At 40.6% G+C, this 17,685-nt stretch overlaps 1 protein-coding gene across 1 annotated transcript in view; it reads left to right on the forward strand.

Moving 5' to 3' along the window:
• The first annotated feature begins 3,729 nt into the window (after positions 1 to 3,729).
• The window catches only part of tenm2 (teneurin transmembrane protein 2), a 166,764-nt gene continuing 152,808 nt past the window's right edge, over positions 3,730 to 17,685 (forward strand). Inside the window, exon 1 of the mRNA XM_022751724.1 lies at positions 3,730 to 3,955. Coding sequence (XP_022607445.1) covers positions 3,730 to 3,955 — 226 coding nt within the window. The remainder of the gene's footprint in view (positions 3,956 to 17,685) is intronic.

A 17,685-nucleotide genomic window follows, 5' to 3' on the forward strand; every position in this document is an offset into this window, starting at 1 on the left:
TGACCGGTTTGAATTGGGAAACCATCTTGTTTGATGCTCACTAATCCATTGATGTCATTAGCTTCCTATTAACTGGGTGTGATTTCTAGTTACACTGGATTTACGTTGTGTCATTCTCCATATTTTTCTTCCCAAGCACTTATTTGCAGAGAAAAGGCCATTATCTGTACCAAACTTCACCTCTGTAATTTCAAAAATGAATTCTCCACCCTCCCTGTCTTCTTCCAATTACATTTCTCATTCTGCCTGGATTTCATGGTCACTTCACGGTCACACACATGTCTCTTTTCTCCTTCGTCTAACCACCCTTTCCCGCCTGTCAAGGAAACACAGTTACTCTGCAGGCTCTTGCGGTTTTGCATACATGTGTGAGGTTTGTCTGTGTGGGATGCATGTATCCGCGCCCGTGGTTGGTTGCATACCTTCAAATCAGGGTAGAGTCAGAATGACAATAAGTCATTATACCTCCTGATAAATGAGATAATCCGCCTCAGCACAATGATCAGGGGAGGTTGGGACGCTGTCACTGGAGTAATTAACAAGAAAAAGTTTGGCGTGTGTACGTGTACGAAGGTTGTGTGCGTCGGCGACCTTGAAGAAAACACCTGCGTGGGTGGAATGTGATTGATATCGGTTCCAGATCTCGTGATTGACCCCCTCGGCGTTCTCTACTTCCGTCATCTATCTCGCATTCTGTGTCCTTTCTCCTCCTACTGCTCAAGTAACATTACACCTGCAAACTGCTCCTATCCCAGTGTGACTGCTACACACACCTGTTACTTGAAGGATTTTCTATTGACTTATATTCATTTAACCCCAGCTGTTACCACTGACATGTACAGTTTTACACCACTTTTCAAGGTATAGGTATAACATTTAGGAAACTATGTTTGTTTAAGCTGGGAGGCAATTAGCCTAGCATAGCATTAAACAAAAGGCTTGAGGTCACAGAGTTATGTTTTGTAACTTCTTTTTTTAAAGCAGTTCTACAAGTTCGTGCAACACAAAAGAATTGCTCATTTAAAATTTCTTTCATCTGTAGCCTAAATGAGGATTCACCACAGAACATGCTGTTAGAAGTTATTAGTTATTTGAAACATTTGAACAGTTGTGACCTTAACTTTTATCTTTGTTTGCTATCTTTGATCAAATTCTTAACAAAAAAAAGAAGAAAAAAAAAAACTACAGCCTCCATGGAAATTTACAAGCACAGTAGTGCAGCTACTTTGATATCCACCAAAGCTCTCATCTAATGTAATTTTTACAACTTTTGGGCTTTAACTTCTGCTATCTGAAACTTCTCTCCTTATGGGAAATAGTGTTTGTTGAATGATGCTAAAACAGAAACATCAAATAAGCAACTACATTAGAATGTTTTTCAAATGTACCATCTTTACATAGACATATGGTTGCACACATACAACATACTGCTGAGGGAGGTTATCTTGCAAGGTTGGATTCTTTCTGTTATTACACATGTCTGTGTGATTTTTAACGAGATTTTCTTGCCTCTGGAACAATTTATGGCTCTCTATAGCCTAACAGCCAGGCATTGTGGCTTCCCATATTTCTTGTTGTTACCTAGAAGTTGCCAGGTAACCAGCACTACAGGTGGAGTTGCTGCACAGCAGCACTGGGCAGATGGATAAAATGTTGATTAAAAAAAAAAAAAGTTTAAGCATTTAGCTTCACCTGAAAATCCTCAAGGCAAAAAGGCAATGGACAAAATGTGTTAATTGTTGTGAACTTTAAAGGTGCTGGTAGGCTTGCTATTTACCCTTGCTTCCAGTCTTTAAACTAAGCTAAGCTAATCACCGCCTGGCTCCAGCTGTATATTTTACATACAGACATGAGAGTCGTATAAATCTCATCAAACTCTTTCTCCTGAAAGTGAATAAGTGCATATATCTTAGGAACTCATACACACCCCCAGCTACACACACTCACAAAGCCTTGTTCGGCCATTGTTTGCATAATGCCAGTCACAATGTCCCCCCATTTCCCGAGCCAGTATCCCTCTCTATTTCCTCACCCTCCATTCAAGGTACAAACACATTAAGGTTGAACTCCTAATAGCCTATGTGATGGATGCTAGAGCATAATGAGCTCTTTATGAGACTTAATACCTACTGTTAATCAATGGACATAGCAGGGCACTTTTCAATACTACTTTCTAAGCATTTTAAAATGATCCCTCATTGAATAGATTGACTCACATTCTGTATCCTTCTCTCTCTTTTTCTCCCTTCTCATTCTTCCTCCGTCCCAGCATGCAATTAGTTGCATCACATATTCTGAATCAGATGATGCCTGTTCTTTAGAAATGTCCCTGCCCGCTCTCATATTGATAAATGCGATCCAGACTGAGAGATATTTTGATGAAAATGCAATGCTACGCTTTAATGCAGTGGGTGGACCAGACTTTCCTCGGCCTGGAGCAACAGAAACATGGATGACCTATTTATTACCATAAATATCCCATACAGGCAGCTGCTGGAAGCGTTCCTGTCAATTACTGCTGGTTGTTGTATTGTTGTACTTTGATCTTTAGCTGCTAATGTAATGCACTGCTCAAGGCCGCTGCACAAGTATCATGCCGTATTAGCATCATAATCATGTATAATCTGCATCCACAAGTATAAGATTTGAATAGATTAAAAAGGGGCTGTCTGTGATGCAACAGAAGTGGACAGATCAGGCATGAGCACGGAGGAGGTGATGTCTTGATGTGCACGTTTAGTTGTGTTACAAGTTGTATTACAAGCTGTGTCAAGTTCAGGTAACACTGTTATCTCAGCACAGGTACCTCCATACTGTATATGTGCATTTGTGTGCGTTTGTGTGTGTGTGTGTGTGTGTGTGTGTGTGTGTGTGTGTGTTTGTGTGTGTGTCTGTGTCTGCGTCTGCGTCTGGGTGTGTTTGATTATCCCTTACACCCTCTAAGGGAGCAGGATTCATTCTCACTCTGATAATGAGGGAGAGACTAGCAATGCCCTCAAGTCATTTCTCCTCTTCTTCCATCCTTCCTGTTGCATCCGGCTGCTTTCCTTTCCCTCTCGCCCTTTACCTTTTTCCAATCTAGATTTTGTCTCTTTTCCCATCATTCAGCTTTACACCCCCCCCTTTTTTTTTTCTTCCCATCTTTCTGTATTATCTGCCCCCCACTTGTCATCATTGTTTTCCTTTTGTGTGTCAGTATTCATGCGTCGCTGACATCAGTTTAGTATGACTGGACCGTGTTTGAGTCACTCTCTGTGTTTATGTCATAGATTTAAATGCTGGCTGACCATTTTTCATCAGCCTGGTCGATGGTTGACTATCTCTGTGGACCACAGCGCTGGCAGCTCTGTTTCTCCCCACAATAGCCTTACTTATCTCGCATCAATACTCTGATGTGTTACATATTTGCCTGCTCTAATGTCCATTCTCCGCGCTCCTTCTTACCTAACTTTCCCTGTAGATTCTCTGGGGAGTGCAAAGCAAGAGTGAGTCACAGCAGTGCATCCATTAATTTTATACCAACCTTTCGCTGTCTTTTCTGCTCTCTCCATCTCTCTCCCTCTCTCTATCTCTGTTTTCCAGGTGACTGAAGTGGAGATTGACATAACGGAGGCCCGCTAGGAGGCCCTTCCATCTCCCCCCACCACCACCTCCTCCTCTTCCTCCTCTTCCACCGCCTTCTCCGCAGCTTACATCTCTCCTCCCTGCTTCCCCACCCTCCCCGCCACCATGGATCTGAAGGATCGTAGGCACCGTTCCCTGACCAGAGGCCGTTGCTCCAAAGACTCCCAGTACAACACCTCTTCCCTGGATGCAGATGAATGTCGTGTGCCAACGCAGAAGTCCTACAGCTCCAGCGAGACGCTCAAGGCCTTCGACCACGAGCAGAGGCTGCACTACGGCGGCTGTGTGACTGACCTGGTTCACCACGAGGCGGATGAGTACTCGAGGCAAGGTGAGTTTGAATATTTTCGAATATTTTATTATACAATAGTTTTGGGCTCAATCCATACTGTGCTGGACTGGAGACACTGGAAAATAAAGTGCATTTTATGACCTTAAAGGAATAGTCCATCACTTTGGGAAACATGTTTATTCACTTGCTAGCAGAGAGTTAGATTAGAATATGGACACAGGCCTCATGTCTGTACAGTAATTTAAACTACAGCCAGAAGCTGATTACCTTAGCCTAGCATAACTAGAAACAGGGTTTAACAGCTAGCTAATGGAATACACCTCACTAATTAATACACAATAGCTTGTTTGTTTACTCAGCACAGAAATGTGTGAAAACAAAAAAGTTGAAGTGTTCCAATGGGTTGTCAGCTAAGAATTTGTGCTACGTCAGTTAGTGGTTTATGTGTACTTCTGTATGACAACTATGTGGCTACAGCCTGTTAGCTTGGCTCAGAACAAAGACGGAAACCAGGGAGAATCAGCTAGCATGGCTCTTTTTAAAGGGTAAAAAAAATCTGCTTTACCGACACATCTTAACGTCAATTATACTTCATACAAAAACTGAAGTTTATAGGCTACTTGTTGTGGTTTTGTCTTCTTTTTTTTTTTTAACTAGGCGAGCTGTTTCCCCCTGCTTTTCCATATTAGCAACCTTCCCCTCAGACCAGTGATTGTGCTGAGCTAAACAGCTGCTGGTGGTAGCCTCATATTAACTGTACAGACATGAAAATGGTATCAATCTTCTCATCTAATTCTCGGCAAGGAATCGAGTAAGCATATTTTCCCAAAATGTCAAACTATTTATAGTTAGTTAATTTGCATAAAACATTTGGGACAGTATTATTAATCATGGCTGAGATGGTTTTGCAGGTTTCAAAAAAAGGAGTTCATGAGATGTTGTATGGTTCTGTTAAAATAAGTATTTCATACTGTCTACATGTAACAGATACTGAAGGCTGCAAATTGAATCTAAAAAGCAAAACTAAAAACTCAAGGTCGTGGCAATTTCCTGTCAAAATGTTACCAATAATTTCAGCTCTCTAAACCCTGCACATACGGTTGAGCCAGGCGTAGCCAAATAGGGCCCTTCCAGTCCTGTTATGTGATTCTAATATTACCTAAACATCTGGTATCACACATCCATCAGTCACATTGTTGCACATGTAAATGTTTTCCAGCTGCATACTACTTTTAGCCACTGTGTGCTTTCTTGTCAGGCAAGCTGTTAATGTAATCAGATGGTGTAAATGCTGCACTTTGCAGCAGAGGACCAAAGCAGACCTTTAGCACTGGTGAGCCTGTCATAATGAACTTCTGTATCCCCCGGTGAGCAAGTTAGCCGATAGGCCGATAGGTCATCTCTAAAGGGGTGGGCCTGTTCACATAGGCATGTCTTTAAACTGTGCGTGTGCATGTGTGTGCATGTGTGTATGTTGCGGAGGGACATGAAACAGGCGGTATCGATCCCTGGCTGGTGAAAGGAGTCAGATTCAATGGGATTGATCTGTGCTAAGCTCTGTTTTCTCTGCATGGACACAGACAGGAGAGGGCGAGAGCTCAGTGCAATGCAACACAACAATGCAGAAGACAGTAGAATAACACTAAAAATCCCCCTAAGAAATAAATAAATAAATAAATGTGTTTGAAAGTCCTTGATGGCATTTTCCAAATGGAACATCTTCATTATAGCTTGAAAAGGCAGACCTCCTCTCAAGGTTTTATGTCTAACTGTGCATGGTTTCAAGAAATAAGAGAAATGGATCAATGTGACAGTAGCTTAAAGAAGAAAATGTGTTATGGAACTGGAAAAATGTTTTTTTAAAGAAAAGAATACAATAGAAAAGCATACTTTGTAGTACGGAGGCAAAGGTAACCATAGAAAATAGAGGATTGATTGGCACGACGGATGAAAGACTGGAAGTCAGTGGTGTGTGCTGTTCGGACACACTCCACTGCTGCACTGAGCTGACCTCACACCGGGCGATAGCTGGTCGATACCACAGTCCTCTCAGCCTATCAGCTCCCTTCAAAAGCCCAGAGCCACAGATGCATCGTGGGAAGTGTGGCCACAGGAGACCAACAGTGTTGCAGCACCATATGGACTGTGACACCACGGGAGGAGGAGTAGTGCTGGAAGGAGGGAGAAAGAAAAGCAAAGGAGTTAGAGTGAGAACGACGCAGCGAGAGAAGCAGCAGATAAACAGTTCTCTTCATCTCTCAACCAGATATTTTTATTTATAACTAATACATGAGAGTGAGGGATTGAGACAATAAATTCTTCTTTTGAACAGCTTGTAGTTTACAGGCAAGATGGTACAAGTAGACAGAAACTTTATTTTCTTCACCAGGAACCACTAAAACAGGACATGAGGGAGACTGAATCCAGATAATGTCCTTGTTGTTTTACTGAATAATCAACAATGTTTTGAAGGAGAGGTTTGATATCTGAACTGACCTGTGTTATTAGTAATTCATGCGCTGATGGGGCCACACTAGAAAATGTGATTATCTTTGATTAAATTATAATGATGTTATTCTTTTTGGTTGGGCGAGCCATCATAGCTTCTCTGCTTCTTGCTGAGGAGTTTTGAGGTCATCCGAAACTATTCTCAGACTGTAATTTTTGCTTAAATGGTTATGTGTGGCACAGGCAATTTGCAGGTCTGTGGTGTGCTAATGCATATTGACTTGCCCTTACACATTATATTCATGTGTGAGACAAAGAGGTGTGAGTAATGCACAGGTGGGGCCTGGGCACTGAAACATGCAGTTATAATCACACAAAGTCCTATTCCTCAGTAGCTTACTGACTCACCTGTAGTACTTGGAGAAAGCTTCAAGATTTTCATTATTTTTGTTGCTTACACTTCTTTCATTCTGCACATGCACAATGCACATATTCACACATATTCACAAGTCAGTTTTTCTCTTGGCTGCTTTTGGAATTTTTGAAAAATCTTTTGATCTGAGTTATTCAGTGCAAATTATTAGGTGTGTAGCAGATGTCCTCAGGTTGTGTTCTGAGTGAAATAAAAGATCATGGGTGACGTCTTGGAGCACAACTCCAAGGACGTGAAGACTTTTTTTCAGTTGTCCGAATCATGCTTACCGGTATACAAACAGGTGTATAACAGATGTTGCTTTCATGTAAAAGCTTAAGCAAATAGTGGCGTTCTCACTGTATCACTGCGCGTGCACAGAAGTTGTGTTGTAGCTTACTGCAGTCTGACTCGAAAGATATCATTGACTTCTAAAATAACTTACTTAGTGCACATCATTACGCATGAAAAGCACCACTGGAACTTCAGTGTTTCCTGAGGCGTAAATCCAACTTAAAAAGGAACATCATCTCCCTTCAGAACCATATCTGGAGTGTTGGGAGTCCTTTTGGGGCGTTGTATATTTATGTTTAGTGGCTCTGTTCCTCCCTGGCAAGAAGTATTTTCTGTGGACCTACCTCCCAGCCCATCAGGCAACTGTGTGCTGCTTTAAAATGAGCTGATGTTATTGACCTCCGTTTAGGCCCGCCCCAAGTCTGTATGCTGGTAATGTATTCCTCCTACATCCAACATATTTGGTTTGTGCTTGCATTTGCACTTGCACTTGCACTTGCATCCAGTTTCAGAAAAAGATACTGTAACATCTTTGTCTCTATTGTGTGCTATACATTTTTTTTTAATATTTGCTGACCATACATCTGCATGAAAGAGACAGAAATTGTACCTCTGACTTATGTACAGTTAAATGTCATCCAGAGGTCAAAACCAGGTGGTTGTGACAGCTGTTTCCCTCAGTCAGAGATACAATCGACCAGTCAGAGCTTAGTGAGCGGGATTAAGAAGTGGGACATCATCTTTCTACGTAAGGTATCTGCTCACATTCATTAAAGATACAAACAGAAAACAGTGACAAGTAGAGCTGCTGCACAGACTGCATCAAGGATGAATAAATGAGATGAAACTTAATGGTAATTCAGTCTCATTATCTGGCCGCCATTGAGAGACAAAAGAAAGCACTGTTGTATTGTACAGTATATTGTTGTATAATGTCGAAATCCCTGTTTCAAAGAACGTAACTATACCAGGCTGAAGATGCTATCTTAACATGTGCAAGTTTCAAGCAAATCCTTTTTAATTTCAGGCTTGTTTTTTTTTTTTTTTTTTCTTTCAGCGTTTGAACACTAGCTATACCAAATGGCTCCTTGCAGATTTTGACAAAGTGGGTTCAGTTGTGTTCTCTAACAGACCCCCTGCTTTCGTTTGGATCTCAGCTCCACTGTTTCCCCATTACACACTTATTATCTAGTCTGCTTGGATAAGCACAGCCAAATAACACATTCTTTCCTCACCATAACATGCAGCAGCCTGGAAAGCTCATTAAAAGTGTTCACTATTTAACACCACAAAGCAACATATTAGAATACATCAGTGATCCCAATAAGGTAGCAGCCTCATTGACATAGAACCAAAAATATTACACACTCACACACATTCATTTGCTTTATTTTGCACATAAAATTGGAAGAGCTGGTCTCATGTTCCCGTCATATTTATTTTTCACTGGGTTAATTTGGGCTAAACTGCTAAACAGATAATCCACGGACAGCAATAAAAATATGACAAATGTGTAAACTCGCACCATCCCCTACTCTCCTACAGCACCATATTGTTGTTTGTTTCCTGTCTTTCATCCCTCAGCCAAAATCGGCTTTTTTGAACCCACGCTGTACGTCTCCCAGTCTCCCTCTCGCAGTCCTTCTGTGCAGCTTCTATTCAGCACATCCCAGGGGTGTGTCATCCCCACAGGTCCTCCTCTGGACAGCAGGCATTATTACGGCCACTGCTTTCTCTAGGAGCTTTGGCCTTGTCCTTTTCAGAGCAATCTAAATGAGGCCCTCCACATTCTCTTCCACTGCTTTGCCCCTGGGGGTGAACACCACACCGAGAATCCAGCACCCACCCGCCTGCCTTACTGTCTGGACAACACTCAACATCATCTACTGTCCCTATTCATTCTGTCTCTGTGTCTCTCTCTGATAGTCTCTGATCTTTCCACCTCTCACTTTTTTTTTCACACTTTCTTTTATGTACTGTTTTGCTCTTTGGTCACACCTTTCATGGCCACTTTCTCTTTCTCGCCACCATCACCACCACCCCCCCACCACCCCATCTCTCACACCCTCGCTGTTCATGTATTGTTGCTTTAGTGGTCATATCACACATTTGTTATGTTGAGGCCCCCTCTATGGCTTTGATGACGAGCACACTATGTGCCTTTGTGTTCGATTTCACACAGCCTTCGCCCACTATCTTAGCTCTGTAGGCTTGACCTCTCATCTTCATAGACGCACATATGTTCTGATTATATCAGAACAAGCCCATTCAAACCTGTAAGATGTGTCATATACATATTGTGTAATGCTGTTTATCTCATTCTGCATTCCCTTCACTCTATCAACTTTGATGTGACAAATAACTACAGTAGCCAAGGATTGCTTCGTCCAAAAACTCTGCCAAACTCTGCATGATTGCCTCCCCTGCCTTTATTCAAGACCAAATGGCAAGGAAAATGCACTATGGGGTGGCTGGGAGGAGGCTTTATGCTGGAAGTGCATCCTCTGCTTCCTCTGTTATCTCCATTCTTTGGGGATAGAAGCCTTCCAAGTATCTGCGAGAACAGCAGCAGCAGCAGCAGACTCTCATAATGTGTCCTCTTCAGCAAGATCCAGGGACTAACCCTAACCCTCTAGAGAGAACAGCCTCCTGTGTGACAGTGTTTGGAGAATCCTCTCTGGCAGGATGAGAGGAACCTGCCTGACAAGGATATAAATGTGATTTATCAAGTCCTTGACCACATCAAATCACCACTAAGAGAGAGGGAAGTGTTTACAATACAAGCAACATTTGGAGGCTTGGTTCTATTATAAGAGTAGTCCACCAGCTTTGCACACAGACAGTTAAAAAAAAAAAAAAGTATCAAAAAATGATTTCCCAAGACCGACAGAGTCATCAGTGGAATTCTCCTTTAAGACAAATGCATTGGTTACACAGGTAGTTCAGGAACCCCGTGTCTGATCCCCGGTAGTGGTGCCTCTGGATGTCACAGCAAGAGATGCAACTGGCTGTTTTCACTGGTGGGAAGCCAGTGAGGGTTCTTGTCCTTGTTGCTTCACAAGCGACTTCTTCTGCTTGGTCGGGGCACCTGCACAGTGGCGGGTTGAGTTTGGGGCATAGCGTGTACCCAGCGCATGTCACGCCTCTTGGTGGAGCTTATCGCTTGCAGTGGTCATGTGTCACAGTAGCAGCACGTGTCTGTTCGCAGCCCTCTGCAGGACAACAGTACAGCTGGAAGTGACTGCAGCACATAGGGAATTGGTCATTGAAAATTGGGTGTAAACGAGTTCAAAAATCCGCAAAAATCAAAGAAAAGAAAATACAGAATTTGTGTTTATATGCGTCTTTGTGTGCACACATGCCTGTGTGCCCATGCATTCCATTGGGTTACAGTCAACCTGGACTGCTGATGATCAAAGAGAGAACAAAGCAGCTGCATGCTATTAAAAATAAATGGCAGTGAGATTAAATACAATCCCCTCCCCTCTTCCTCAGATCCCTCTTTATCTTTGTCTTCTGCCTGGCGTTCTGCACCTCTGCCAGCTGCTGACACTCTAAAGCATCCCGTAGCTGCAGCAATAGAGCAGTGGAGTCGCTGAAGAATATCCTGGGGCCGACTTCGAGCCATCTCCTCCGGTCCTCGACGCACTCCCACTCACCCCCATCCCAATATTTCGCTCATTTATGGACAGGAAACTGCTCATGAAGGGTTTGTATGTGTGGCCCCTACACATGCAAGGAGATCTGTAAAGGGGAACTTAATTGAAAGTAACATCTGGTTGAGCATTTGGCACTCGCAGGCACACACTCAGGATACTGTACATGTCGAAAGGGCCCAGTTTACAGACTCACAGCAGCTCTTTTTCCCTGTGCGTGGATATGTTTGTATAAAATGAGCGAGAGCGATTAATAGTTGTTTTGGGACTAAACAGAATGAGTGGCACTAAGCACAGATCTATGAGAACCCGATGAGCACTTGGGATTCACTGTATAACATTATCCACACAACTTAGAGTACACCTCAGCTTAGTGTGTCAAATCATGTCTGCGTATTGAAAGTGAAAGTGCTAGCTATTAGCACTGATGTTGGCACAGGTGCATGCGTACACACACACACACACGCACTGGGTAACAAATGAGACAAATAATAGGAAGAGGCGGGGGAAATGCATGCCGAAGGTGCCAGCTATTTAGCACCGATGCTAGCTCTTATTCACACACACAAATATTGGGCAACAAACAATAGAAATTAAAATGAATTAATAGATTAATTCGATTTGAAAAATCTAGTAATTGACAGAGTCCAGGGAAACGTGTGCTGACATCTGCAATTTCCTTAGACTAAAAATCATTTATCAGACAATGTTGTGTGTGTATTTTGTGAAAGTTGAGTTAATCTATGTTTACTATGTAATGACCCTCGCTGACTCTGCTTTGGCAGCTTGTGATAAATGAGGCAGATTGTAAATGTCACTGTTATCAAGTGGTTTTTTTTTTCCTTTCTCAGCCGAGTCACTTGCTTCCTAGGCTGTAATTAAACATGTTCCCCAGCCACAGAATTTAAACGTGTGTGTGTACGTGTTTGTGTGCAGACGTATGCCACATTTCTTACAGCTACACATGTATGTCAGTCATTGCTGTAGTGACAAAAAGGACACCAATGAAAATGGTTTGCTTTTCAGCTGATGTTGCTGGATGTGTAAATGAACTTACACTAGAGGATTACCATGCAGATGAAGATGCTTTACGAACGACGCTATAGATTCTGTGAAAAAAAGTGTTTCAGAAATGGGAGGCATGAGAAAATTGAGGAATTACATATATGCAAGTGATAATAGATGATGTGTTGCTGATACACAAAACTAACACAGGCAAAGAAAAAGAACACAAGAACACACCTTTTTTTTTCGTCATCATTTCATCTTGCACCATCTGTGACCTCAGCAGTCCATACATTAATCTGTGATATAGTCACATATTGTCCCCTATGCAAGCACAAGGCTGCATTTTCAAAGGTGTTTTAGCAAGTGTTTGTTTTTTTTTCTTCCTGGATCGACAAAATGTTTGCCCACAGTGAAACCAAGATTTAAATCCTACATTTGCACAGACTGCACTCTTCTTCCCGGCTGTGCAGTGGCCGCAGCAGTCTGCGGAAATATTAGACTTAAACCTCATGCAAACATTTTGTCATTCAGGGAAGATAGTAGAAATCTGTGGGATCTTAACAATACAATAAAAAAAAAAAAAAAAAATGGAATTCAGTGCTGCATCAGCTCTAAGGTTTGCGTAGTAAATGTTTTGTGACCATGTCATGGAGTGCTGAGGTTACAAATGTGGCAGGCTTACTCTAAATCATGATCACACTGGCAAAAATATAGCTTCTGTTTAAAAGTCATTCATTTATTGTAAGTTAAAACTTGCATGAAGAAGATGTGCTGTTGCCATGGTTACTTGCAGTTTAATTAACCTTGCACAGTGAGTTACATTGGTGGTTAAACTGTTGACCAGAATTTCGATGCGTCTTGTCCAACATGCCAGGCTCTCCCTGAATTCCTGTGTCCACAAACCTGTTCATCCCCAAACACAGTGGAGCATTTTGGACCAAGAAAGACGTCAAAACATTCAAAACAATTAGACACAAAACACAAGATGCATTAATTCCTTTAAAAAAGATCCAATGAAACCAAATTGTAGTAAAGATTAAAACTAGTAAAGCAAGGAAACTGTCCACTAGTAATGAAATTGGTTGAACAAAAATATGCTGAAAAACCTTGGCCAACTGAGGGAGAACTTACACATATAAGAATAAAAGATTATTATACTGAGAATTTTTAAAGAAAAGAACAAAAGATTTCGAACATAAATATAAGATATAAAAAAAACTAACAAGAATAATGACAAGTAGCAAAAATGACTACTACAGTAAACTACTGGAGGACAACAAAAACAATATTAAAAATACATGGACGATATTAAATTCTATCATTAAAAATTAAACTGGGGAGGCAGGATACCCTAACCATTTCCTGCCAAAAAAAATAACACAACAATTAATGACACAGCCTGGTTGAAGATGAGTTCAGTGAGTTTTATTTTTTTTGTTTGTGTTGATCCTGGTTTGGCTGAGTAGACTGCAAAGACTGACAGCAGATGTGATGTGGAAAGTAAAGATATATATGTTATAGGATCTATATTTATACAGGGAATAGATGTAAAAGAAGTGATTGACACTTATAAAAAAGAATAAGAAACCCGTAGACTGGACTGAAATTGACATGTCTGTGGTTAAAAATATTATTGACTGTCTGTCTGTAACCAGTCTAAAGTCGTGCCGTTGTATCAAACTGGAGACAACATGTTCTTTGAAACTACAGAGCTGTTTCCTTGCTCCCACAGTTGTCAAAAATACTGGAAAAAATATGATAAAATTATCATTTATAATACACATTCAAGACTCGATGACTTCACTACAAAACACAATCTATCGTATGATCAGCAATATGGATTTAGAGCCAGAAGGAGTTTGTAGAAGAAATAACAACAATAGCAACAACAATGGAAAATAAAAAATATGCAGTGGGTGTATTTCTTAATCTCAAGATCTCTTACATCATGATTTACTATTTAAAAAAAATACTTGCTTTCAAATATAAAATTCCAAATCATGATTACTTAAGGTTTCTTGTCAGGGGAACCAAACAGAGCTAAAAGAAAATGAAGCATTAGCAGTAAGCAGTGTGCATTGCCATCTGTTATAGTGTCAGAAATTTTCCAGTCCCAAAGTGGATTTGAACGAGACAGAAAAACAACACAACAGGAAAAATAGAATGAAAAAGGAACACACAGGAAAACTTACAAAGAAGCAGGACATAAAGGCATGTGTGGGGATGTCTATACCTCCCCCTTAACCTATATACAGAAGTAGAGAACTCACAGTAAATCCCAGAATAAACCTCTTACATATCTCATTTCCTTTGGTATTTAAGAACATATAGGAATAATATATATGCATATTCATGTACTGTATGCGCTATATCTGTATTCCTGAATGAGTACTGCGATGGATCCATATATTGCTGTCCAGTGCACACTCCCTATTGATCTTAACTCACTATACACTGCATGGTCATTTTTAGTCAATTGGTAAAAGTACACTGCATTTATTCATAGGTTGGGGTTTATATGTTCTCTACCTGTCAGCAGTGTACAAGTACAGCTCCCTCATCCCAGCTTCCTTGACAGATCTCCCGGCAAATTATGAATCTCATCAGTCAAATTAGGCTTTTCGGCAATCCCCAAAAGCCTTTAACTTTAGTATTGATTTTTCAGAAGATACATGTGGAGCATCCCAGTGTTAGAGGCAACAGTGAGGCGTGACTCCCAGTCTAGTCAACCTTGGCCTCTATTCATGGATGAGAGGTGTTTCACTGCTTAGTGCTACACCTCTCAGTGACAAGACCTCCTCCAGAGTGCATGGTGTTGTGTCATGTCCTGTCATGTCCTGTCCAACCCAGACTGCTGTCCTCTGGGCAGGAGTAGAACTTGCCCAGGGATGGATGACATTTGTTACACCTATTTTGGTCTCCTCATTAGGAGGTGCAAGGGCCCCTGTGGCTCAGATGGGAGCCAAAAGAACAGATGTCATCAGGGAGGTGTGGGAAGTGTTTGACCATGACACTCCTATTTGGGCATATCTGTTAGGTCGTTACTGCGCTGCTAATGGCTGCGTTAATGACGTGCCACATGCTATGGGACATGTGTGTGTGTGTGTGTGTGTGTGTGTGTGTGTGGGTGTGTGTGTGTGTAAATTTGATTTTTGATAATCAACACCAAGCCCTAAGAGGTTGAATGTCAATGTGCCCCGTCATCCTGTCATGACTCAACAGTCACACAGGAAAGGTAATGTTGTAAGACAAATCAGTCACTCACTCACTATGAACAGGAAGCCGATAAAAGTAAAAAAGAAAAAAAGATACAATAGCTGGTGGAAATTTAATGAAACAAAAATATTAACATCCACATTTTAAATGAGATAAAGCAATTATTTCAGTTCCATTCTTTCAAATGGCAAAATGGAAATTGTTTTGTTTTTTTATATATATTCAAACATATGAAACTAACCATACTTACATCCGTGATGTGCCTGTTGATGAATTCCAGTGTTTGAAGTAATAGTGTGCCTGCAGAGGCTTTGTTTACTTATTAGAGCAAAAATGCACATGTTTAGTTTCCAGATGTCAAGATAAAGGATTTTAATCTTGACAGTATCATCTGCTACAAACCACTTTGTTTTTAATCCCGGCAAAATAAGAGTCAAAGAATAATCTTCTTTTTGAGGAATGAGGCAGTTTATCTGATGGTCATGAGGATGATGACAGAGATAAGATGTTTAGCCAAAGAGAAAAGAAAGACTTCTACAGTAATACCCTAAAACCCTTTAATACTCTAAATAAGGGGTTACAGGTTGACTAGAGAGCAGATCTGTGTGTTAGAAAAAACACAGAAAAATCTTCTTCTTCTTCTTCTTCTTCTTCTTCTTCTTCTTCTTCTTCTTCTTCTTCTTCTTCTTCTTCTTCTTCTTCTTCTTGGTGATGTTTTTATTTTCCTTTGACAATAGAAATCACAAGTATTATTTATTATTAAGGACAGTGATATTAAGAATTCTGCAAAATCCCATTCAATGACAACCTTTTAAAATGTTTTTATCATTCCTGTTTTATATCTGTACATAGCAACTGCATTGTGGATAAGGTAAGGGTAATATTAATGATTATAGCGAACAAACTATAGTTACCATATAAGCTAAAGAAGGTCTTTTGTTTTGTTTTTTTTGTTTTGGCTTCAAACAGCCAAAGATGTTAAATGAGAAGTTGTTAATGAGAGTGCCAAGACTGAATCAAAACAGTAAAGCTGAGGCTGGTAAAACCAAAACAATTAGCTGAAAGACAATAAAGCGCTGCAGAGAGCGAGGGAGAGCTGCTGGTTGTGTAATAATTCTCTGTGGGTTTGTCACTACAAACGGCCCCTTTTCACTTTACACATAGTGTTTTGATCCATTATTAATATAAAAAATATTCATTAGAGCAGCTTTAAGCTCATATATGAATTGTTACTTGATATGAGCTCCAGTCTCCCTTATCATGAACTACAGAATCGGTACAATACGAAGGTAGGGATGCTGGGCTGGTATCTTCATGTATAACTGAAAGAGTTTGACTTATAGATGAGAAGAAGAAAAAAACACACACACACAAAAAATATCTTACAAAAGATGATGATCTCATTATCAGCATCTGTAGAGATTTTTCTTCATTAGCATCCTCACCTCTGAAGGTGCGTACGTATGCACCGGTGCAACATTCACTTCATTTTATACACTACTTCCTCTCATCACCATGGAAACCCTGCTTTGTGAAGATGTTTGTTAGTAGTCTCCACTGCTGCACTGTGCGTTTGCGTGCATGCGTGTGTGTGTGTGTGTGTGTGTGCCAGAGTAATAATAGTCTGTGTGATAATAGTAGCTACACAACAATCCCACAAACTCCATTCTCACTCTCTTACAGACACAAACACTCCCTTTGAACTTTAACCTTTGCACAACATATATTCAAGTCATCTCCAAACTACCCTCTGCTCAGGTGCTTTCATTAAATCCACTATGTTTGCATATAATTCAGGTATAAACAGTACAGCTCGGTCTGTCTCCGTCTTCTTCTCTTTCTGACTCTTTTGGGTTTTCATCATTTTTTCACCTCGTCTTATGATCACCTGTTTTCGTCACTGGCTCTGCTCCCTCTCTATTTCACTCCCTATTTTTTTCCCCATATCAATGAAAGAGCAAGTACATTTATCTCCCCCTCACACAGCATAGCACAGCAGCAGTCTGGGTGAACCAAACTGAACTGTGGATCTCTCTTCATTGCTTTGACACCAAATGAATTCAATGACCACGTCTCTCGAGATTCATGAATTCATGAATTTTCTCACTCAAATCTCTCCGCAATTGTCTCTGGGCTGTATCTAAAGCCCGTTTTGAATATGTTTACATACTCATTTTCCTTTTATAATTTCATTACTTTCTATACAAAGAGGGGGCCGCTTTGAAAGAGGTGATTTACATAAACATGGGCAGAGATAGACGAGTGCCTGAAAGACGAGAAGTAGTGATCACAAGAGTGAGCGGAGTGTGTGTGTGTGTGTGTGTGTGTGTGTGTGTGTGTGTGTGGTGGGAGACGAGACGACTGAGAGGAAGACCATCTGTACTGTAGTCTCCGATGAGTATAGAGCTATTACTATTCATTATCCTCAGTAGATATCTAATACATACTGCATATGTATTTTTCATATAGAGTGTACAGTGTATACACAGTGTTTACATGGCAGGTCTGGGATTATTTCATAGTTTTTTTTTTTTACTATTACTATTACTATTTTTTTACTAGTCGAGAAGACTAGTGTTATAGTAATGTTGAGGTATGTTTGTAAGTAGTTTTAAATATTCTGAAAGTGACATTGTGTTGTACCATTTTTGTGAGGACAGCTGCACAGATAATTTTTGAACAATGAGAAATGTGTGTAACCAATTTGAGTGTAATATTCCCCATCTTCTCTTATT

This window comes from Seriola dumerili, unplaced genomic scaffold (assembly GCF_002260705.1).
Source record: "Seriola dumerili isolate Sdu_G_001 unplaced genomic scaffold, Sdu_1.0 BDQW01000161.1, whole genome shotgun sequence".
Lineage (NCBI taxonomy): Eukaryota > Metazoa > Chordata > Actinopteri > Carangiformes > Carangidae > Seriola > Seriola dumerili.